This window comes from Lycorma delicatula, chromosome 1 (genome assembly GCF_047948215.1).
Source record: "Lycorma delicatula isolate Av1 chromosome 1, ASM4794821v1, whole genome shotgun sequence".
NCBI lineage: Eukaryota > Metazoa > Arthropoda > Insecta > Hemiptera > Fulgoridae > Lycorma > Lycorma delicatula.
This window is the reverse complement of record NC_134455.1, coordinates 30,707,157-30,733,459: the sequence shown is the minus strand read 5'-3', so window position 1 is coordinate 30,733,459 and position 26,303 is coordinate 30,707,157. Positions and strand designations below refer to the sequence as shown.

Below are 26,303 nucleotides of genomic sequence, written 5' to 3'. Positions count from 1 at the left end.
TCCCTGAACATTGCATTAAATGATCTTTCAAAACTTGATCAAATTCTGCAAGGACCAAAAAGTTATCATTATGAGCTGTATACAGCATATCACTGCTACTTCTAAATGTTAAATTATGTTCTGCTAAATACATTATTGATGCGACAATACATTTTAAAACATTATGCCATCTATTTGTTTCATGATTTATTAGCTTTTGCTGAGATTGGTCAATTGTATTGTTTGTCTTTAAATTGCATAACATTTGTGTTCAAGAATGCATGCATTAATATCTACAGTGGATCGTTCATGAGATTTTAATTGTTCCCTTACATGTCACCAATCGGATTGTTGTAAGGAAAATAACTTGCAGCAAAAATAAAATATTTTGCCTGAAGTTTTGGAATATACAAGCCATCTTCTGTTTTGCTTGACCCCAATTGCCATTGTTCTCATATAATGTCTTGCAGAAAAACATCTCTTGTCTGCATCTTTTGGAAAATCATTTGAAGTTGAAATACTAGGTGGACCACATTGACAATTAATGTTCTTGTAACATGATTTAATATTTTTGGCCATGTGACTTTGTCATCAGTAAATAATTCATCTATTTCCTCCTTTTACAATCCGCTTTCGTGTTTTACAGTTGTAATTGTTTGGCATTCATGAGATGATGTGTTTCAGGTTCTTCACATTCTCTACTTATTTTGACAGCTACTTCTTCATTTTGTGTTATCATGGAATTCTTATTATCAGCATCAAAATTTTATTCTTCACAGAAGTAGATGAAATAATTGGATATTTATACATAAATTTAATTAAATAATCTTTTTGATGTTCTTTAGCCACTTCTTTACTATGTTTTCTTTTATGTTTTTCATATCCATTAGGATATTTTCTTCCACAGTCTCTCATGGCTAGTCATTCTGAGATTAAATAGTGAGTAGAATACAAAATAATATAACTAGAGTAGTAAATCATTCTTAGTCACAATTACACAGAACACACTACATTATGTAGTGACATAATGTCATTAGAACAGAAGCAGAAACAGATCTATTTCACATCAGCACTCAGCGTATTAAAAGTAGCAACTCAATTAAATGTCTAAATGTGTCCGTCATAAGTAGATAAATACACATGAATCACGCCATGCTCTGCAGTGGCTGCGCCTGTGCTAATACATGTCGATCCCAGACAGAAACATACTGATAAAACTCAACTCTCTGAATGCACAAGGCCAGTGCCATCGCACAACCATCACACCGGCCCTGTCTACTCTAGGTGTTGAAATATATGTATAAATGTATTATGTACTTTATAATGGTTTGTCTTTATATTAAAGTTTGTTTCTTTTTTTTTTTCATTGACTTTGTTTGTGTTTTGATCCACTTTTAGTGTCCTTAATAATAACAGTTTTAATGATTGACTAACACAGAAGGAACTCAATTTGAAAACACCTATTCATGTGTTTTATCATGAGCTCAAACATTTTCTGATCTGACTGAACTTTTTGTTTGTCAGTCTGATTGTTATCAGGAAGGTACTGAATATTATATGACTTTGCTTTGTTTACATAGATCTTAATAGCCAAGATTATGAAATTATGTACCAGCACAATAATGGTTTATGATTTTTTTTATCTCAATAACGTAATTAAAAGAGAAATAAGCACAGTTTTTTAATGCAGTGAATTTTCTCAAAAGGCTTAGAGTGCTGTATAAAACAGACACATTGAAATATATGAAATATTTTCAAGTGGAAATTTTATGATATTTACAGCTAGCTGATTTTTTATTGTCATACATGATAGTGTAATTGTATTGATAGTGGAATTGTTTTTTTTTTTTTATATCCATTATTTGTTTTTCATAGTTCATTTCATACAAACTGAAGTTCATAGTTTTAGATTTAAATAAAATTTAGACTTAAGAATTTTTATTTTTTTAAGTCCATATTGTCTCTTTAAATCTTTTTGATGTCTTGTAAAAAAGAAGATTTCAGTTGTTTGTTGGTTGTGGGTTATATCAGGTAGTTGTAACAGTTGCCATTACTTTTATGTCCAGTAGCATTATAGTTTACTTTTCTGTTGATACTTTTGGTTTTAGGGATGTTTATATTAGTTGCTTATATCATTCTTAAGTATTGAAAAATTGTGGTTCCTTTCATTCTACTTGTAGTTTATATGTTCTTGACAAGTTTCAGTTGTACCATAAGTTTGTCTGCCATAACTCATGATTTTAATTTGTTTTTTTTTTTTGAGTTTACTGAAGTCATGTATATTAAATATTGTACTTGCTTACCTGCTTCTTGTTAGGCCAAGACTTTTGATGGTTTCATAGCAAATAAATGAAAGATATGTGTAATATTATTGTAAAGCAATGTATTATTATTTCTTTTGTTCATTTTTGGGTAGAAATTAGTATTCTGACCTATTTTGTAATTTTCCTGGAATAAAAATGTTTTATAACAAGTTGATCAGGGAAATGGTCAATTTTAAAATATGAAGTGCACAATTACAAAAGTATTTAGGAGGTGCTATCTGTCTGAATAATACTTAATCTAGGCCATTTACTTGACAGTTTGCAATTTTTCATGGAATAGTGGATGGATACACAGCATGCCTTTTCTATTGTAGCATTTTATAAAATTTTGAAACCACTGGGGGTGTGTATTCCTTACAATTTTAAAACCTCAAGTGCCATAATCACTTGCCTAATCTTCGTGTTCTAATGTAGAAGCAGCAGAATTTGCTTTGAAAAAGAAACCACAAAGTAGATGAACAGTTTGTACTCCAGAAAACAAGATTGCCATTGATTCAGTGATCAGCAGGAATCAAAAATCCATGCAATAGCACTAAATATTTATCCAACTGGCAAATCAAGATTTATGCATACATCTGAACAAAGTTCAATTCATTTAAGCGTGAAAACCTCATAATATTAAAAATCAGCAAAGTTTGTTTGAAAGTTTTGTCGTGTTTAAATGAAGATAAAGAATTATATCATTTTTGGGTGTCTGATTAAGCAAATTTTCAATTAAGTAGTTTCGTAATTAAACAAAATTATTGATATCAGTCAAATGAAAATCCTAAACAATTGTACATCTTCAAACTGAAGTGACTATGTCAAAAGCTGGGCCCATTCATCTTTGAAGATGAAGAAAGAAGAGCAGTAACATTATTCAGAACTGTATATACTCATGATTCAAATGTTTCTTACTGATCAGATGAGCATTTTACCATAATTTGAACTGGTTTTAGTAAGATTGTGCTACCAAGTACACTTGTAAAGATTTAATGACTGCCTTACGGTTATTTTTCCAACAGGCTCATTTGTTTTGGTGGTAACATACCTTGGCTGGCAAGATTTGATGTCTATGTGCGATTTCTTTATATGGTGATCTTTGAAAACTAAAACTATTTAAGTGACTCGCAAGATATTGGGAGCATAAAACAAACAATTACAGAACATACAATGATATATGTTATACAGTATTATGTGTGATTTGCATTGTCAATGTGAAAAGTGTTTGTTTACATTAGAATGAAAATCATTTGACAGACATTGTGTTTAAAACAAAAAATGAACCGTATATACAATAAATGGTGGCTGTATTTGTACATAGACTATTTATAAATTAACCTCCAATCAGGTATTGCAAATAAACTGGTTTCCATAGCAATATAGTACTTGCATAGTAAAGCAGATATGCTTTAATATCATCACACATACAGTCAGTCGCAATTTCATTGTGTACCACTTGAAGAGTACAAGGTAAAGTTTGGAGGTGTACATGGTAAAATACCTCCCAATTGCAAGGATGAGCATCATTTGTTTTTTACAAGGAGAAAGAACATTTGCAGCTAAGGTCCACCATTGGGCTGTACACAGTTTAGAGTAATAATGTAATAAACGATAGTGCTGTGAGAGAATAGTGCAGAAAATTCAAGGAAGATGAACTAAACAGCAAGGAAGGATCACATACATTCTATTTTGAATGAAAAGAATGGTAACAGCATTGATTTTTGTTAAGCATTACAAGTTTAAAGGAAGTGAATTTCTTGGCAGTATTGTTAATGGAGATAAGATAAATCTGATTCATCAGTATTGAGACAGAGGAACAGTCCAAACTGTAGACCTGTACACACTTGCCAAAATTCAAACAAAAAAATGATGGCTGTAATGAGACAGAAACGGTTTTTGTTTTGACAGAATTTGTGATGTCAGGTAAGACAATAACTGCAGATATTTGTTGTAAATCATTGACAAAGTTTAGGAGAGTGATACAGAATAAACAGCGAGGGATGCTAATGACAGGAATAGCTTTTTTGCATTACAGTGCATGTCCTCATTTATAGTACTAGGGTATAGTAAACAAGTTTGTAAGTGGCTTGAGTTTGATTAGGGACTATGTCGAGAAGTAATATAAGTATTTCCGTTTCTTTTGTGTATAGTATATTTTATAGAATCTATTTTTTTTTGTTCCTATTAATAGGGTTATTTATAAATAACCCTCATATTATAGAAAATAAATAGATTTTGCTTATAGCGATGTTAAAATTAGTTGTCACTCTTTATCCTGATTAATCCTGTATAATTGTTACTAATTTTCAAATTATTAATTTAGGAATCTGAACCAAAAGTATAATATATTACTTATTTTTGCCTGTCCCATGTGGAAGCCATTTTCTTTGGATCTTGCAGTTATTAAAGTGTGTAAGGATATTTCTACTTCGTGAGGGATTATGGACAAGATAGGTATTGGCTACCTTGAGAGGTGTTTGAAATTTTATGTTAGTCATATGCTTTAGTTTTTTAATGAATGGTCCATCCTTTCTTACCATAAACCTTTTTCCTTGCCCTTGATGTTTTCATTTTGGGTTCTGTAGTTGTAAATCATAGTTCACTGGTTCATACTAAGGATTCTAGGTTCTGTAGAACTACAGCATCGATTTGTCATTATCCATTAATTGATCACTGTCTTTAATTGAACTTATAAACTATAGAAAGAAAAAAAGAAAATCAGAATTCTATACAGTCAAAATCCAAATAAACATGTACGTTTCTGTACATTTAGTCCAGTTCTTCAGCAAATTAGGGTTTCGATGATATAATAATTTCCTTAATATGAATATTAGCTTTTTTCTGTTTATCATTTAGACAATTGTTATTTAGTTTTTTTAAAAGAGCACTCTTAGAAATCATTAAGATAACTTACAACGCTAAGTAGTAAACAGGAGCTCCAAAGTGAAAATAAAGGTTAGCAAGTATCATTACATACATATAAATTAAATTTCGAGCTGCAGGATTGCAAATCTAGAAAATTTTGTACTATTCATTTTTTTTAAACTAGAATATATACTTAATTGTTCTTAGTTAATAGAAATAAGAGAATAATTATTAGAGAGGTTTCTGTAGTTGTTTTTTTCTTAATTTTCTTTGGAATCCATTAAGATTATGATTTATTATCATCGATCATTACTAGAATAATTGACATGGATAAATTGAATTCACTTTAAACGATAAAAACTTTATTTTGTTTCTAATGTTTAATATTTAAATAAGAAAATAAATTGAACTTACAAATAATAAAAAGTTTTTTACCATTCTATATTTTATATACTTTCAATTGGATATTTAAAGTTTAAATTTATTTGTGCAGTGTAGTGAAATTAAAATTATTTCCTTTGGTAACTGTTGCATTTTATTGGTTTATATACAGTTCATACTTTATATGCAGAAGTAATGCTGTATTAAAAGAATTTTTAGACTCTTAATCAACCATTCATCTTTACGAACTGAAATTGAAATTTCAGGAAAAGTAGAGTAATGAATAAATCAAAATTAAGTTACTCTACAGATTAAAATTTTTTAACTTAAAAATAAGTTAAAATATTTTAAGTACATCACAACATTACTTTTTATTTATTTTTAAGAGCGTTCATGTTTTATTGCATTAAGTGTTTGAATATGACCCATTTTCATAATGTATTATGAAGTAAATGTTTTCAGAAGTGTAAATTTTACCTCAATAAAGAATCTGATGTGACATCACAGAACTTCCTTGTACGCCTATTAAATTACATATACACATTTTATTTCATTAATAACTTCTGTTTTCTTTGCATCGGAGGTTAATAATTATTAATAAATCAATATATTTAAATTAAAAAAAAAGGAGATGAAGTAGGATTTGAACTGATTTGCCTTCCCCTAGTAAGATCCAAATATTTCATTATTTTAAATTTTATTTAGCTATAACTCTGGAACCAATGAAAATAAGTACCACTTATGATATATTGACGAAAAGCTCTCTATGAGGGCTATTACTACAGTTAAGAAAAGTCCAAAATACAATTTTTTTGAATTTTGGGCTTTTTTGGACACTTTTGGTGCATCCAATTGCAATCAAAAATGGAGCTGCACAACTAGATGTTACAACAGTTCTAAATTCAAAATTTCAACATCCTACAGCTAATTGTTTTTGAGTTATGCGAGATACATACATATGTACTTCCTTTCCTTCTTACAAGGAAGTAAAAATGAATGGAGAAACATTCATCCCTAAATAGCTATGGGATCTAGTTAAATTTTAATTAATTTTTTTAAATTTGTAATAAATTGGGAGAAAAAAGTATTGAACTCAAGAAGTTATGTAAATAATGTTCTGTTCTTCGTCAAGATGGGTTGTAAATGTTGTCTGGTATTTGGATTTTTTTATTTAACCATTTTGGTAAATTTTTCAAATTTTAATAATTCTTTTCTGTAGAATTCTTTATCCAAATTTCATAAATGGATTTATTTGGAAAAAAAATTATTGGTTGTAGGGTTGAAGTAATTAAATTTGTAGTACACCTTTTGTGTTCTGATTTATAACCCTTTTATTGTTGTTGTCGCATAGTTATCTTTCAATGTTTGTAGTTTACATTAAGTGTGAAAAATAGTTTCAATAATTTTGTACATATGGAATTAGTTTATTATATTTAAAATTGATTACATTTTTGATAGGTAAAACAGTGTTGCCGGAAGTTAAAGAATTGCATCAGAGTTGTTTATATTTCATAAATTGTTTTATCACTAACTGCTGTCGTTAAATTATGTTTTAGAATCATTAGACATTTTCTGTTGTTTAAGTTGTTGAAGAATAAATCTTTTACATTTTATCAAAACATATTGATATATATGTACAAGTCTGAGCTCAAAACTGTTTCAATTTTTATTTTAATTGCTATTTTTTTTAAATATTGTTGATATATTAATAATTGAAATTTTAATTCAGTGGTTGGTTGTAATTGAAGATTTTAATATTTTCAGATTTTTTTTTAATAACATGAAGTTTTTTCATGTGTAGTTTTTATTTTTTTTATTTTACTATTTCCCTGGCCTACAATTGATAAATTTACTCAGCCCCTAATAGATTTAAGTTATTCTTTCAGTATTTCTTCTTTTTTTAAATTAATTCTTTGTTTCATTTCTCTCTCAGATGAATTTTAATAGAAAGTTTTCTAAGATATTTCCTATTAAGGATTTTTTTTTTTTGTGTGTTAATGAATAGTAAATATTTTATTAGCTTGGATTTCCTGGTTAGTACTACATTTTTTTGGGTTTTAACTGAGGATTTTTTATGATATCAAAATAATAATGATATCCAAACACATAATGGTTTTCAAGTACTGTTTATTGAATATTAGTCACATTTTTCATACTAAATATTTCATTAAAGTTAGAATGAATAATTATTCATTTTCTTTTTCATGTGCTATCATTATATTTGGAAGTATTAAAAATCCACCATTGACTAACTTATTAAAATCATGTGATCTCTTTTATTTACTGTACAAGTCAAGTTAGTAACCTCAAAAGTCCTGTATTTTGTATGTGCATTACATCAGTCAGTTAGATAATTGTAGGTATTGTGTATCTAAAATCCTGTTAATCCAGATTCTGATGTTTTTATTCAATTAACAATGATTTTTAATGCACTTAAAAAATCAGAAAGTTAGGAAAAATTTATTATATACTTTTTTGCACCATATGATCTAAATTGTTATCTTTATTACCGAATTAGTGGAAAGTTGATTGAGTCTGAAACATTTGATCAATTCTTAGCTCTATTTCTCTGTTAAAAATTCAAGTGATTTTTATTTATTTAAGGAAAAAAGTTAAATTTTTTTTTTTAGAAAAACTGTTTGCAACCAACCAAATTACAATTTTGAAGCATAGTATTAACTCTTAAGTGTGATTTTCATTTCAGTGGTTTTCATTTCATGTATATTATTGTGTAAATTTATTTCTAAGAAAAAAATAATTTGAACTACATATTAACAAAAATAAATTAACATATCAGTTGCATTGAAAATAAAATTTTAAGAAAAAAATAATTTGAACTACATATTAACAAAAATAAATTAACATATCAGTTGCATTGAAAATAAAATTTAATAACATCAAAAAACTTAACATTTACCAATTGACAAAGATTTTTTCCATTATTTAAGATTTTTATTATGATTTGATTTGATTACATCAAACTAAGTTTCATGGGCTGAACATTAGATATCCACAAATTACACTTGCAGTGGAGGTAACCATCAAGTGTTCGATAAGAATAAAATTTAAATACTCCACAAATAGACGTTACCTGAGATGGGAAATAATATGTATTTATTTTTTCTTTTCCTTTTTATCAAATTAGTGCTTTGTAAATCAGCAGCTGATAAATTATTACAAAAGCAAAAATTAAAATTGTCATTAATAACCTTTCTATTGACTTTATTTTATTTAAGTACAACCCACTTTATGGTATTAAATCTGTTCTTTTTAAAAATACATCTTGATTGGAAAAGGTGTAATAATTTTTTGAAGGTTTCTTCCAGAACAATGTTATTTAAATATACCATTTTCACAAGCAGAAAACAATGTAATATACTGAATTATATTATTGAGTATAATAAGTGAATAATGGTGAAATTCTGAACTCTCTTAAAATACTAATTATCATAGACAATTTAGATTTTCAATCTGTTACTCTTGTGGTATGTTTGGTACCATTATTAGATACTCAATTGTAGATTTATATATGCGATACTAGCAGATTAACGTAGCTAATGCAGGATTATATAAATCCAAAATTTATCACTTTCAAAATAGAACTTCCACATAGGTTTTTCAAAAAGTAAAACTTTGATTGCAGCAACTTATTTTGCCGATTCAGTTCCCTATCCACAGGAGCCGTAAGATATATTACCATCCCTGTCTGTCTAAATCACATCATAGTTACAGTTATCTTTTCTTGAGAAATTCAAATATATCATATTTATCATTCCCATTTCACATTCATTAAACATTGGTTAGAATTCCAAGAAATTTGTTCTTTAACATTTATTGAAATTTGATTTAAAGACAATACAGTTTACAGATTATCCATTGTTCAATTCTTGATGAACTCTGCCTATATATCACCAGCAAAGGAAATCAACCAACCTTTTAACCTACCATAACAGAAACCTTTAATGTACATTATAAACAATAATAAAATTTATTAGCCTTTAGTGTGTGCTCAATTATTTACAAAAAAAAAAAAATCAAAGTTTGTTTTTACATTTTTTATATTTTGATGAACTATCAAAAAAATGATCTTTTATTTTATTAGCCATTTAAGTGTGTTTAATCATACATTGATATTTCAATTTTACTATGTGGTCAAGTGTGTAGAATAGTACAGCAGAGAAGGTAAGGTAACCACCACAGAAGTTTTAATAAATCCTTCACTCATGACTGCTAGCATCAGACTGATGATGGATATGGGATATTAATTGTGTGGCTTTTATTAAGATATTTGGTTGGGTCACACATCTTGTATCCTAATTTATTTAATTTTCAGAAAGTTATGTATCTATAATCATGCAGCATTATATAATTATTATAAAACCTTGTGAACCACTCATTGACATTCTCTAGCATTATTTATAGAAATTAAATAATCCATAAGAAGTTCATATAATTAAATCACAGAACAAGAAAATTCATTGCATAAAATATATTTAAAAATATGTATCAAACAAAATTGTTAGAGGAAAAAATTTGGGCAGAAAAGAGTTAAAATAATGTTGTCAGCATTTAATTATTTGTTTCAGGAATGCAAATAATGACTTCTGAAACTGCTAACCCCTGAAAATAATTGTGAATTCAAAAAATTATAAGCTTTAAAACTGGAGGTGAGGTGTGTTCAAAAAGTAACAAGAATTTTGAAATATTGTGCATTGTATTAGTCTGATTCTCTGGATATTTTCATTGTTGTATTAGTAAACATGTCTGAAAAGTAATTGTACATTTTTAACCACATAGGATGTTTAGTCTGTTGTCAGATGTCAAAAGGATAACACGTGTTTTGGTACGATCAGTGATTTTTTATTTGTATAAATAATGGGTCAGAGAATTTGTATTAAATTTTGCTATAAGAATGGAATAAAGAGTAGCAATATTTTAAAAATGTTAAATATTGCTTTTGATGAGTCTGCTATGAGTAAAGCAAGTGTTTATGATTGGTAGAAATGTTTCCAAGAAGGTCGTGAAGATGTTAAAGATGATGAGCGCCCCAGATGCCCCAGAACATCAACTACTGATGAAAACGTGAAAAAAGTGAAAGAAATGATTATGAATGATCGCCGAATCACAGTCAGAGAAGTCGCTGAATGTTGGATTATCAATTGGCTCATGCCATGAAATTTTTTTGGATTTTGGGTATAAAATGTGTGACAGCAAAATTTGTTCTAAAATCGTTGAATTTTGAACAAAAACAGCGGCAAATAGAAGTTGCTCAGGAGTCGCTAAATGAAGGCAACAATGATGCGAACCACTGAAACATGTCATAACCAGTGATAAAACATGGGTTTACGAATATGATGTTGAAACTAAGGCCAATCGTCCCAGAGGAAGGCATTCTTGATCACCATTCAAAAAAAGCTCGACAAGTACGGTCAAATGTGAAGGTTATGTTCACTGTATTCTTCAGTTTTAATGGCACAGTTCATGAGTTTGTGTCACAAGGTCAAACAATCAAGAAGGAGTATTACCTACAAGTTCAACGCCGTTTGTGTGAAGCAATCCGGAAAAAACGCTTGGATTTGTGGTGAAACAATTCATGGCATTTGCACCATGATAATGTGGCTGCTCACTCTTCATTGCTTGTTCATCAATTTTTAGACAAATCAACACTGTAATGATACCCTAGCCCCCAGACATGGCCCCTATGTGACTTTTTTCTGTTCCCAAAAATAAAGAGAACTTTAAAGGTTATTATTTTACAAGCATAGATGAAATTAAAAGCGAATTGCTGAAAGAGCTAAACACTATTCCAAAGATCAACTTCCAGAAGTATTTCAGGGATTGGAAAAAGCACTGGCATAAGTGTATAATATATAATGGGAACTATTTTGATGGGGATAACATTAATTTAAACAAATAAATAAAATTCTTTCCAAAAAACAAGAATTCTTGTTACTTTTTGAACACATCTCGTATGTCTAAAATTTTTGAGTTTATCCTGACAGAATGTATGATTCTAAATTTAGACTTCATTATATGTTAAAAAAACAGTATAGTAATATGCTTTTTTCTACGGCTGTTAGAATTCCAGACTGGAACCTGTATCATCATAGAGTCATTATGAAATAGATTTTCGTTATGATACAGGTGTTGTGTATCAGAAACTTACTCTTTTCAACCACAGACCAGTCAGAGGTGGGAATTGTTTAATGTGTCAGCTGTTTTTTTTTACTTTGATTGTAATTCAATCAAAGTAAGCAAGCACGGTAGTTGCAAGCATGGTTTATTTGAAAGTTCACAAGTCGGAAATTAAGTTTCTATATTACACTGTTTAGCCTTTTGTAAATTTGCCGAATTCTGAGGAAAATTAAAAAAAATTTTTTGTATACAATGTAATCTATCATTGACTTAAATTAATAATCTCAATACTTTTTCAGCTGTAGAAAAAATACAGTTTGCAGTTCTCTATAATGGCCAGTAACGCATTCTTGCATTGTGTGTGTGTGTGTGTGTGTGTGTGTGTGTGTGTGTGTGTGTGTGTGTGTGTGTGTGTGTGTGTGTGTGTGTGTGTGTGTGTGGGTGTGGGTGTGGGTGTGGGTGGGTGTGGGTGTGGGTGTGTGTGTGTGAATGGTAAGTTGGAGTTTTTATGTAGCCACCAGATAGGAAATAGATTTACTGGTCTGATCCATGGGTTGAACTACCCCATCAAAGCACAAGAATCTCAAAAATGCTGTAACATTTTAGATCACCATATCATCCAGATGTGGTGCAACCAATCCCCAGTGATCTCAAGGATAAGGAAAAGGATGAATAGTAAGAAAGAGATGATGTACTTGCAGAAATGAGAACAAAGAAACCCATTCAAAAGCTTCCAGACCTCTAATAGCTTCTAACCTGCTCATATCTCTTCAGGAGATTGGATTTTATTTATCATTATTAGAAGTAGCTCATCACTGATTTTTTATTGGCAAACTTAAATGTGCTTCTATAAATATTTTTTCTTCCAAAAACTCTTGAACCATCCAATTACAGGCTGAAGCATTCCTAAGGAAAACCTTCGCCCATTTTTTCGAAACTGTATGACTATAACTTATAAAAATGTTTAGTTAAAAAACAAGTTTCTTTTTTTTTACTTCTGTTTTTGACCTTAGAATTGGCTTTTATTGAGATCATAGTTTCATGTAATTTCTGAATGAATAGACTTCTTTTAATTTGTTTTTTAATAATTACACCTGAGAAAGCTTCCTTTAAGACATTTCAATCATCTCACACAACACACACACACACACACACACACACACACACACACACACACACACACACAAACAAACAAACAAACCATTACTTAGTTCTGATTATGACTTATTAGTCTGTTGAGAATTTATCACGTAGATCATGCTACTTAATGTGCCGGGTTGGTCTAGTGGTAAACACGTCTTCCCAAATCAGTTGATTTGGTAGTCAAGAGTTCCAGCGTTCAAGTCCTAATAAAGTCAGTTATTTTTACACGGATTTGAATATTAGATCGTGGTTACCGGTGTTCTTTGGTGGTTAGGTTTCAGTTAACCACTCATCTCAGGAATGGTCAAACTGAGACTGTACAAGACTACACTTCATTTACATTCGTACATATCATCCTCATTCATCCTCTGAAGTATTATCTGAATGGTAATTACTGGAGGCTAAACAGGAAAAAGAAAGGAAAAGATCATGCTACTTGTAAAAATGTTTCTTTTAAAAAAGCATACACCTATTGTAAGTACAAGTAATTATACATAAAACAAATAAGTATGAGATCCCTCATATATTTATAGAGAAAAGTCAATGTTTACTGAAAATCATACATGCACAGTAGTTTTGAGTAAAGAAAAAACCATGAACTATGGCTAATATGTAAAATCCATTAAAATCTAATCATTTTCATTAAGTTTTTTTTCTCTTTTGATTATGTAAGAGGATAATTGCAAAAATCTTGTCTTTGAGTTAACCCCATTATCTGTTTATTATTTTTTGTCAATATAACTTAACTTCTTAACGAGTCTTCTCTTCAGTTATTTCCAAGGAACAAACCTGCTTGTTTAATTTAGATGTTCTTTCATGCAAAAGAATATTTGGATAATGTTTATTCACAGTTACAGTCGAATTGATAAACCAAGAGAGCAGCCAGATTGTCAGAAATTTACTTGTTCAGTTTGTTGTTAATTCAATAGTTTCAAAGTTAGTTTTGTTATTATTTTAATGTTATGACAGATTACATGTTTTATGTTTCTTTTAATCATAGTTGTTCTATTAATGTTTAATCAGTTTTTCAAAGTTACCTTTTTTGTTCTTTTGGGTTTGCTTGTGCTTTTAGAGTAATATGATTTATTAGTTCATATACATCTTCATTGATCTAGCTTATTATTTGTTTCTCTATTGCTGCTCAAAGTTTCTTTTAATTTGAATTTTAGAATGTTTTATGGCAATACAGCTTTATACTTTTCATTACTCATTACTTTTGTTACCATTTGTTTTTAGATTAATTTCAGAAGTTAAGGTTATTGTTGATATAACTAGAAGACATTAGCAGAATCATCTAAACTGAAGACTATTCATTTAACAAATTTATTTATTTTTGCAGAACAAAATCGTAGTTAAATACCAAAAGAGAATGATGCAGTAGTTTGTGTATCAGTTTATTTATGTCCCTTGCCGCTGAGATTAAATAGATTGGCTATTATTGACATTTGGATCTATGAATTTGTTTAAGCGTTGTTCTTAGAACAAAGTATAATTTTATTAAATTTCATCACATATTAAATAATTGTTGAAGATTAATAACAAATCATGTAGGTGGATGTTTCATGTTACTTTTTTGTGCAGTACTAATTAATGAAAACCACTGAAATTTTTGACAATTTTTTTAATTTTTTTTTTTTTTGCTCATTTATTTGTTGAAATATATATATCATTTTTGCTTCTAGTTTCAGATTTTATATCTGAGTTATGCAATTTTAGCTGAATTCATTTAAACCTAGTTATGTAATTAATAAATATGTAGATATATATATATATATGTGTGTGTGTGTGTGTGTGTGTGTGTAATAATTACACCTGAATGTTGTTACCTACAGTTTGCCTTTTTCCTTTCCCTTACTATTTTTCCTATTGTTTACCATAAATTTTGAACAAAATGGGATGAGATAATGCCTGTTTTGATACAGGCAAACCCCGGCTTATTTCAGGCAAACCACATGAAAATATTTTTCGAGTGGATCCAAATCTTCCTGGATTCTTCATATGTTCGCTGTGCTCAAAAACCGTCCGCAGTCGATGGCACCACCTCCAGACTCATTTTTCAAGAAATCACAAGTGTCCATATTGTGATGCTGTATATTCACGTGTTGATACACTTAAGTTGCATGCACGCAAAATTCATGGTCTTAGCATAACACGTTATTTATATGGCCTCTTTCCAAGGTTGTTTCCAGTTGGGTCATCTACCGTTGTAGCAAAACAAGATGAAAGACGAGAAGAAGGAAATTAAATTTATTTACATTTTTAATAAACAAGGGTGCAAAATGTGGTTAGTTAAAAAAAGACTTGCATAATGTCTCTCATTAACGTTATATGTTAAAAATTTCACTTTTATGTGATTTTTTCTCAGAATGCAGTAAGTAACGATGTGCCATAAATTCATTGTTATAAGAATAATGCATTACATATTGTTTTCTGTTTCTTTTTGGCAGCCTTGTTTGCTTATTCTCAGTGCAGTTTAAAATTTGCAAAAATAAAGTTCTTTTCTTTCATTATTTTAAGACAGCAAGCCCTCACAGGATTAATTATTGTGATCATTTTAGTTATAAGCATTATAATAGTAATTTTTTATACTGTGATATTATTTTAGATTGTAACAAAATATAGTTTGTTTTTTCACCAGAAAGAATACATATATATTTTTGTTTTGTCACATAAAAATAATTTCAGTGTAAGTAAACACTCCAGATGTTAAATGTATATTTAAATCAGTAGTGGGAGAAAAATATTTGTGGGCCCTGACCATTAGTAGTGATTAGTTAATTGATCATAAACTTAATTAGAGATCATTCAAAACCTTCCATCACTTATGAGCATGTGACTAGCTATTTTGTCATAAATCTCTTTCTACTGTACATCCTCCTGTGTGTATTGATATTAATAAAATCATTACTCCACCAACAACATCTGTAGCAAAGTAATAGTTTCTCTGTTATTCATCCAAGAGGTTCTGGGTCCAAATCCCAGTCAGTCATGGCATTTTTTTCATGTAATATAAAATTTCATCCATCATTAAGTAACAGAGTTAGCTTGTTATTATTGAAGGGAATAAACACTCTACCTCTATATATTTCACAGCATGCTTTAGTTTAAGCAAAAAGCATCGATTAATATAATATTCATTGATATCTTCAAGCTATTAATTTAATGGTAGCATAAATTTAGTGTTCAAGTACTTCAGCTTAAAAATTATATAAACTCTTTTTCTAAGATTATATGGAAAAATTTATATTGAATTTATTCTTATAATAACATCTTTATTCTAGTAAGAATCAGGGCATGACTTAGTATGACTTAAAAAGAGACTCAAATGTTCATCATATATGCTAAGAATATTACCTTTCTATACACTTACATTATGTTAGGAACACACTCATATTTACAGTTCATTAACTAGGTTACTATGGTTCATAGTATAAGTGATGATTGATGTGAAAGGAGGTTAAATAGCATTTGAAATAGCGTAATGCTTTTTATGAATAATCCCTTAACACAGAATTAGAAAATTAATTAGAGCCTAATTGATAAGAGGACTACAACAACATATGTTGACATGACTACAACATGATATGTTCATTGTAAAGTTAAACACTAAATTCCTGTGCGTTTTGTTTATTCTGGTTAATAATATGATTGATGAAACTCATTGTTAAGCATTATTATTTCATTTTTAGGTTAATTATAAAATCATTAAATTTTTCATTAAACTTCCATGTTGGATGTAATATTTTTTTTTTATATGATGGAGTTTTGTTTTTGAACAGAACTAGATAAAAGTTTCTTGATATCATAATTTTTAATAATATTTTATACTTATATTTAATTGAGAAATATAGTTCAAAATATTTATTAATTTTTTAACTTGGATAGTGTAACTAATTTTAACAATTTTTTTTTTAATAAAGTGATCGAGAATGCCAGCTCCTTGCCAGGAATTGAACCCAGGACTAGGTGAATGTAAAGTCAATCACTACATTACCTTGCAAACAGAGGATATATTAAAATACCAGTTGTATTAGTCAGCAATTCAAAATTTATAGTTCTGTATTGCTGATTTGTGTGTAGTCTTGTAAGTACTGAACTGTACATTAAAATTAAAAAAAATATTTTTTACTTAGCTATCAGTTGATATTCACAGATTCTGATTAAACTTAAATAATGATCAACAACTGATAAAGAAAATTTTTGCACCCTTGTTTATTAATATTATGTACATATGAAATGTGATTCAATATTTTCTCTCCTGTGTTTTATATTCATTATTTTGTAAGTTATTGTAAATTTTTATTTTTTTGTAGTTTTTTTTTTTTTTTAAAGAAAAAGGAAATTATTATTTGTAAAAACAAGATATATATTTTTCTTTCACATGTTGTCATAATGTATAGAAGTTGAATATTACATATTTACTTGAATATTCAAGTCAATGTTATTTAAACAAAAAAACAATCACTCTTAATAAATAAAATTCTGTAATTTTTTGTCTGTTGGGTTTTTGTAACAGAATTGTTAGAATTGGTTATAAGTAGTGTTTATAACATATATATCCATGTGATCTCTTGTTTGGTTTTAAATCCATTAGCTTATATCATGTTAGTTAAAAGTATATTTATTCATAATTTAATTTTGTTCTGATGAATCTTGTGTAGTTGCCTATGTAGTGTAATTGTGTGTTGTAATCTTGCAAAATCTCATCTTTATTTGTTGAATATTTAAAAGTGGAATTTTTCTTTTAAATAAGAAAAAAGTATGATTCACCTAAACTTCGGAAATGAACTGTCATGATTGACAGCTTTTCATGTAATACAGCATTTAATCCATTTTAAGATTGCAGTCAGTTTAGCAGTCTTTCATATGCTTGTAGAGAGAAAATTTAGTTCCTGTACAAGTTCATACCCAATAACAGGAATCTTTTTTTATGAAGTTTTATGAGACTGAAAGGATGGAAAATTCCCACAGACCCTTGCTGGGAATTGAGCCCAGGATTGATTAAATGAACTCAGTGCCCTGACCATTCTAGTAACTGGCTGGCTAGTTGCAGCAACATATAAATGGTGGAGCTAGTGTGATGGTATATGCTGCAATCTTGAGATTCAGTATGCTACAGTTTGGTTTGAAATTTGTACATAATACTTTTAAAATTTTCCTGTTTACCTGCTTAAAATAAAATCCAGACTGATCAAATAGTAGTAATGGGCAGTTTGTACCAAGACAGAGTCACATAATCTAGTGAGCTATAAAATTTTGTAACTTGGGTTAGTACAACTTTATTTTCATTTGTTGTTAATCATTAACAGCTTTATCCAGAAAAATCTTCCCCAGTCATTAATTCAAGAAAGAGTTTTATGAAATATTTCCCAATCTGTCATTCTTTTCATTGCTTAGTTTGTTTTAAATGTAAGCTGGATTTAATCCTCTACATACTCAAAAACTATGCAAAGTAATCTGAACAAGGGATGATATAAACCACTGTAGTATTTGTGTACTCCACATTATTTAAATTATCATGTTATGAAATTTTTTGTATTGGTGCTGATTAATTGTTAATAATTGAGTTTTACAAACTATGTAAGCATTAATTTTTTGTTTTTTGTTCAGATTTATTTCTTTTAAAAAGTAATAATAACCAGTGTTCTGTTATAAGAACCCTAAAATATACAAACTGAATGTAAAAACCAAGAATAGAATTAAAGAAAACTTATTAATCAACAGTTTAAAAGTTTGGTAATAAGTCATTTATTTTGAATAGAATTGTTTAAAAAATATATAATTTTACTTTGCTGATTAATTGTTAATAATTGAGTTTTACAAACTATGTAAGCATTAATTTTTTGTTCAGATTTATTTCTTTTAAAAAGTAATAATAACCAGTGTTCTGTTATAAGAACCCAAAAATATACAAACTGAATGTAAAAACCAAGAATAGAATTAAAGAAAACTTATTAATCAACAGTTTAAAAGTTTGGTAATAAGTCATTTATTTTGAATAGAATTGTTTAAAAAATATATAATTTTACTTTTTAAATTACGGATTGAAGTGTTATAAAAGTTTTGATGTTGAAACATCAAGTGCTGAGAAATTTATTACTGAAATTTCGGTTTTGAGGGAAAGAAATTTACCATTAAAACTACTCAAATCTAAAAAAAGACATGATAAATATACAACAAATTTGCATTTATAAATTCAACACCTCCATAATAGCCTCTTAAATGTAGTAGCATCTTCAAAGTAGACGACCTTATATTTGATAGGTTTCATTTCATTTCCACATTTACCAATTTTACACAGACAAATGAACTTATTTTTAAAACTTAACATTGCTTTGCCATTTCTTTTAGCCATATTACCACTTTGTCATGAAAATATGTTAGAATAAAACAGCATTCTGTCATTTACAGTCAGTGCTGTAAATGAAATAATTAAAAACAGAACTAAAACTAGCATGTTCTACGCATTAGGTTGACCACCTTAATGTTAAATGCAAAAAATAAAAAAATTCTATCTGATCAAATTTGTTATTAATATATGCATTTGTATCAGCTTTTGATGAATGTAACAAATTTTGCTGAGTGACAAAAGTGCCTGTTTTGTGATGCCTGTAAACATAGCTTAGACTTAAGTTTTGTCTATTTTAATTACTGCGGTTTTCTTAAATTCCATTACACCTGTCAACATTTGTATTACGGTATAACCATACTACAATGCTCTAAAATTTCATCTTAAATAGTATTTCCATTGTAATGAGTTATCCATAATTTATTTTGTGCTAACCAAAGATCTAAATTTAAGAGTATTAAATTTTCACAATTTCTCTTCTTCAGAAATCCTTTTTCATATTTAAAAATGAAAGAAATGAGGAGAAGACTAAGCTTGATGTTTGTGTATCTTACACACTTATGCTCAAAAGGATTGGTCAAATTTTATTTCTGATTTAAAGCATTATATAATGATTTTAAACATCTTTTGTAATGATTTCTAGTATCATTAGAAACTAGTGTTGATATGAACTGCATTACAATGAAGTTCGCAGTTCAATTGCTACAATTAGCAACTTCACTGAATTATGGGCTGATAAACTAGCACTTACGCTTTGGAAGATGAAGACTAGATTTTAATAATTATGGTATGATTTGAAAGCAAATCTTAAAATACAATATTAAAAAAGAAATTAATTATAGCACTTAATTTAGATTTTCTTAAATTTAATTTATCAGCAATTTTCTATTATTACACACATATAATATGTATGTGTGTAATAATATGAAGTGATAATTTGTGTAAAAACTCAAGGTATCAATAGCTCTTTAAATTGTTTTTTTTTTTTAATTAATGCAAACCATACTTCCTTTGTACATGATGAACATGTTATTTTAGCAGATGTCATATCAGTAATATACCTAATCTTTAGAATTAGATCTAAGGAATTAAGCTTTTGGTGATGCCCTCTGGGTAGCACTAATTTCTTTTTTATATCTATTTTATGGCATAAAGTATCAAAATTTGATCAGAAGTCATGAAAAAATAAAGAAACTTGTAATTTTTACTTGCTCTCAGAAATGATATAACAAAAAATTGGCTTTAAATAACATAGGAATTAAACTCGGAATGATTTATATTTTAATAATTCAAATCATTTCAATAATTGTAATATGCATTAGTGTTATATGGTGGGCTTTTGAACAGTTACTACAGTATCAATTAGGTCTTGATATCTCACAGATTCAAGTAGTCATCTACTTCCCATCTCTCAAATGCATCTGTCAGAGTTCTATTAAAAATCATCTGTTTAAAAGAAACTTCTTGTATAAAATTTTATAACTGGGAATATGGTACAAATGTACTGTATTCGTTTTATACACATATTCAACAGTTATGGTTATAGACTTCAAAATCCTTTTATTTTTTTCATAAAAAAAAAATTGACTTTTAACTCATTATACCATAATTACTGTTGAAGATGTAACCTTATCATTATATTTCAACATTATCTATACAATTATGTAAGGATATGATACCACTATGACCTTAATTCTTAAAAGTCTTCTTGATTATCAAAAAAATATTTATTTATTTAAGAAAATAGATTCATGATGTCAACAGCTTTTTTTTTCTTTGAATGACTATTGTCAGATAAAGCAACTATATAGACACTCTTAGTTTTGGTATAGAAGAGAGAATTAAAGAGAAAAACGAGCATTCTAGTCAAACATAGAACATAATGAGAAAATGACAGTTTATTTTATGAACAACCAGCGTATGGTTGTTAAGATTTTAATCATAGTAGGTGGTTACTTCAGTCTTATTATTTTTTACATCAAAAGTATTAAGCAGTGTTCAGCATCCTTTCTTTACTCAGAATTTTTTTTTCATTAATCCTTATGTTATTTAATTGTGAAGATAATACGGTTGTGATTCTTTTGGTTTAGTTGTTTCAGTAACAATATGGAGGATGCCTGTATTTTCAGAAAAATATGGCTTATTATAATTTTCCTAACAACTCTGGAAACTTCTATTATGTACTTCTTCTAGCTGAGGAAATCGTTTGTGCGTTTTTATCTATTATTTTAGTGACTTTGATCCAAGGTTTGAGAAAAGATAAAATATGTTGTTAGAGATACGTACAGATTTTCCAAACTGCTAATACACTGAATTTAGTTCTTCAGTTGGGACTGAAAAGCTAAATTGCAGCTGAAATTAAAATTTATATTGTACTTACTTCTATTCATAGAATTCTGGATGGTTAAAGGTTAAATATGTTCTTTTATAAGGCATTTAAATACACCAATTGCAACTGTTTCTGTTGCAGTATTGATAATTGATCATGAGCACAAAACACAAAAAGAGCTAAGTATTTTTTTGTAAAAATTGCTTGTCAATTTGTAGTCCATTGTGAAAAATACCATGAGTGATGAAGCATAGGTAACCAATGTCTGTAGCCAACAATCAAAATTAGTTGACATAATAATTCAAATGCTAGTGAGTTGTGAAGTCTTGCTCGTAAAAGTTGTATGGTGTTTCATAAAACACTAGCCAGCCAGTGGTGCTTTATTATTTTTTGCATTGCACAGAAGCATGGTGACACAAATTTAATATAATTTTTTTTTTTAATCCATTAAAGATAACATATTTGTTACAAATGAAAAGAAAAAATATGAGTGCATCATCTGATAAACATTGCAGAATTGAATGTAATGCTTCAACATACAAATTTGTATTAAATTAAGGTAAAAACAAATACTTTTATCCATCTATTTTTTAAAATGTTGAACGAATTAAAAACAACATTCACTAATAATTTATCTTCTACTTGACTCCGTTGTTTTTAGTTGGAAAGCAGTTCTTGTGAATTCTTGTCTCAAGCTACATTATGAACACCTATTACATTTTCTTCTCTTTTTTAACTGTGTAGCATGATCTTAAATAAAAGGTATGCCACATTTTCCTCATGGAGTTATATTGTTTAATGACAAACCCCCAACATATTCAGTTGCCTAAACTAATTAATTTTCTTATCATATATTTGGATCATCCCTCTTAACAAGCCCAGATTTAGCATCAAACTTGTTCCTGAACTAAACAGATACTTTTTTTAGCCTTTCCTTGTTTACCATTAATTTTAGGTCCACAGAGTACTAAGATTCCACTTATTATCATAATATCACAAAAATCCACTTTAAAGATAAATCATAAAATTACTCTGTAAAGTCTGTAGAACCCCCAATTACAAAAATACAATTTTTTTTACTTGGCATTTTAGATCTTTTAATAAATTATGAACAAATTAAAAAAAAGAAGAAAAAATGTTGGCTCGAGTATTTACTGCAGTAATAACCTGTTAAATATATTATACTTTCATTATAAAATTTTTTTTTTTTTTTTTAAAAACAATGAATGGAAATTCAAGTTAATTTATGATGTATTACATTCTCTATTCTTTGTTAAGTACGTTTTACTTACCCCTTACTATCACACCTATTTGGTTTACTGCGGTTGTGCTGACTACTATAGTTAAATTTTCATTTTTAAGATGTTAAAAATTAAGGATTTAAGAAAATTAGATCACTTCTTTCAGTAAGCTGATTGTTTTACAACCATGAAGAATCATGGTTTTGTCACTACTGATGTAACACTATCTTTTTATTTTGATCTTTTTGTGAATTTCATATTAGTTTAAAATATTTAATTCGGTTACATAAACAAATTTGTGATTAAGTTGTATGAATATTTTACATTGAATAAGACTGCTGTTAGAACAGTTTGGTAATTTTCTGTTAATTCACTTCCATCTTAAATATCACAATTTAATTCAATACAGTTTTGTTTAATGTTAATTTGATGAGGTTGGCGAGCAAAGCAAAAGCATTAGGATATGTTTAGTTAGCATTATTTTCTTAACCTAAACCTTGTGTATTAACCTACTTCATAAACTAGTTAATTATCACATAAATATAATATATATGAGTAAATAAGTATATTGTAGTAAAACGTTTAGGTGGTAGTGAATTAAGGGAAAGAACCAACCGTTTTGTATCTGCAGGGATTTAAAAAATATTCTTGATAATCTGCTTAAATTGACAACATTTAATATAATTATTTTAAACTTAAAATTGGTATAATTTTAAAATAAACAAGAGATAATGGGGATGTGTGAGTATTAAACTAACTCTATTAACATTTATAAATTACAGAAGGATAATTACCTGTTATGAATAACACATTTTTTGTACTAATCACATTCAGAATAAATGTAAATTTCTGTAAGGAGTATTTTGTAAGAGTTCATTCATAATATTTTAATTTCTAGCTTCATAGTTTTCTCTTTCTCTTCTTTTATATTTATAGTACAGTTCTTTATAGGGTTCTTAAGTTGTGTGGAAAAAATCATATTTTCATGTCTTGTTTTTGATATATATTTTCATCTTTTGATAATTTCTTAAAAATCATAGAATTTACAGTTATAAAATTTCATTTTTATGATGGTGAGGCAGTAATGTGTTATTTTCTGGTGATGATTTTACTTACTTTTAGTTTGTAATAAGAATCCTGTACTATATAAATACTTTATTTTATTCTATTCCCGTCTTTTACTGGTTATATTAGTATTTATTTTAACAGTAATTTAAATATAGTAATTAATAACACCAGGTATAGGGTGATAATTATTTAAGAATATATTCAATTGAAGATTTATTATTTTAATAATTTAATTGATATATGGAGATTGTATGTATTATAAAATATATATATTATGCATTAAGAACCAAATATATTTAATGTGTAAAATTAATTATAATTATATTTTTGGAGATTTTACTTTATAGCTGCGCTTTTAAGAGCTGAAATGTATAACCCAGCATATGAATGCTTAATTAATGTAATTAAAATAAGTAAATATAATAATCCTATTCATATACTCATTGCTAAACTACAAACATATATTTGTTACATGTACTGTGATGAATAATGATATTATGTTTTAATGTGATATATATATATATATATATTAAACAATATACGTAATAAAAGTACTAAAGCTTATATGTAATTAATTAATATTTAAGTTTTATTGGTAATAATAACTGTGATTGTTGTTTATTTAATAGGTTAATGATTGTAGTTTATATTTTTAGTTTATTATGATTATTATCATTATATATGAGTTTACTACTTTTAATGTAATTAAAACAGCCCAAACTGGAAAGGCTTGATTATGTATACGTAGTCTAAATTAATTATAAAAATTGTGCCTGTGATTAAAGAAATATAAATTACGTGTTTAAATTTATTTGTGATTTATAGATAAAATTTATAGAAATGTTTAATAGTTTAGATGTAGTTATTTGGGATGTAAGAATAAATGTAAGCGGGTCTTAGATATATTTTTATTCAGATTTCTTTTCTAATGAAATAATTTAAGAAATCAATTTTTTTACTACAGACACATGCATTTTACAGATTAATTATAATTAAAATGAGAATGCTGAACAGGTGCTGTTTGTGAGGCTGTCAATGAATTAGTTAATTTAGGTTTGCTGTATTTCAGGGAATTATGTTTGTTAATGTATAATATTATGCATAATTAATGTTTTGGAATTATTTTTCACGAAGTATAATCTTTTTGATGAACAAATAACTAATACAGTTTGTTTTGAGTGATATTTTGTATCTAAGTAATTGAAACTATCTGCATATGCTTCTCTCTTGGAGTGTGTGTATACGTTTGCACACACTTGGAAGTGTGAGTGAATGTATCCTTTATAAATTTGTGTACTTGGGATTCAATAATGTTTGAACAGTATTTTTAAAATTGATGTTTATGTTTAGCTGTATACCGTTTCATTCAATGGTTTTAGAGATAACCATCAGTATATTAGTTTGTAAAAAGAAATTCTGTGATGGAATTTCAGTACAGTTTGTTGGAAGTAATTTCATAATCCTGATATTTTAGGTTATAGCTGTTGTAGAATTTTTTTGTTAAGCACACTTCTCAGTACGGCAGTACTTATTGCACTGAATTAATTTGCATATTCTAAGGAAGGATATTCATAAATATTTACCATATTTGCCTCTTAGAAGGTTTACCTGCAGAAGTTTTAAAATACACTAAAATTACGATCCATATTTTCTTAATTTTAGTCCTTGTACTTCTATTTTCAGATGGAAGCATTCAATTCTTAATTGACTATTTTCTCCTAAGTTTGTCTGATTTATTTTTGTTTTTGAAACATATAGATCATATATGTTTTGAAACATAGAGAGCATTCTGTGTATTTCAAAGTTTAGCTAATAAAATTTGCGGTATTATAGTTGAGCTTATATTTCTTAAAACCGCAGAAATTTCAAAACAACTATTTGTTGTGCGTGTACAAAAAATATTGTACACCAGAAGAGTATGGATTGAGCTCTTGGTTGCAGTTTACATCCAACACAAAATGTTTCCATAGAGATGGTTAAAAATTATAAGTATCCATTTAATTCATAATTACGTATGTGACAGTTTGTATGCAATACTTACAACTTATGTGCTCTAAAAATTAAAATTGAATGAAACTGCCATATAATACATATATGTACATATGACAGAATACAACATACTCCATGCAAATATATGGCACACATTGTAATTCTTGTCTCTGGATATCCACCTAACTGCAGATATTATCTACATCTTACTTGTACCATATTTTTAAAGCTAGATTGTGGAAAGCAGATACTCAAAATTGTCAGATAAAATATCTGATTCCAAACTGTAAATTATACTAAAATTAGTATCCATATTTTGTTTTTCTTAGAGACTGACTTACCATATTATCTTAATAAATGTGGTTATAGATTAAAACCTAGTCTCATTCCTTTGTTTTTTTTCTAATCTGTTCATTCTTTGAAAATGAATCAGTAATGGTATTTTTTCCTTCAAATTTGTTCATACAATAATTACTATTGTACTAAGACAGTTCCTTTTTTAGTAAAATTCCTTTTAA

General features: G+C 28.0%; 1 protein-coding gene across 9 annotated transcripts in view; it reads left to right on the top strand.

Annotated features, from left to right (window-relative positions):
* Positions 1–26,303, top strand: part of LOC142334408 (modifier of mdg4-like) — a 288,350-nt gene that overhangs the window by 170,959 nt on the left and 91,088 nt on the right. Inside the window, exon 5 of one of the 9 annotated variants that reach the window (XM_075382461.1) lies at positions 16,730–16,794. The exons of the other annotated variants lie outside the window; for them this stretch is intronic. Coding sequence (XP_075238576.1) covers positions 16,730–16,779 — 50 coding nt within the window. The 3' untranslated portion in view covers positions 16,780–16,794. Of the gene's footprint in view, positions 1–16,729; positions 16,795–26,303 lie in introns of those variants that run through there. 9 annotated transcript variants of the gene reach the window in all.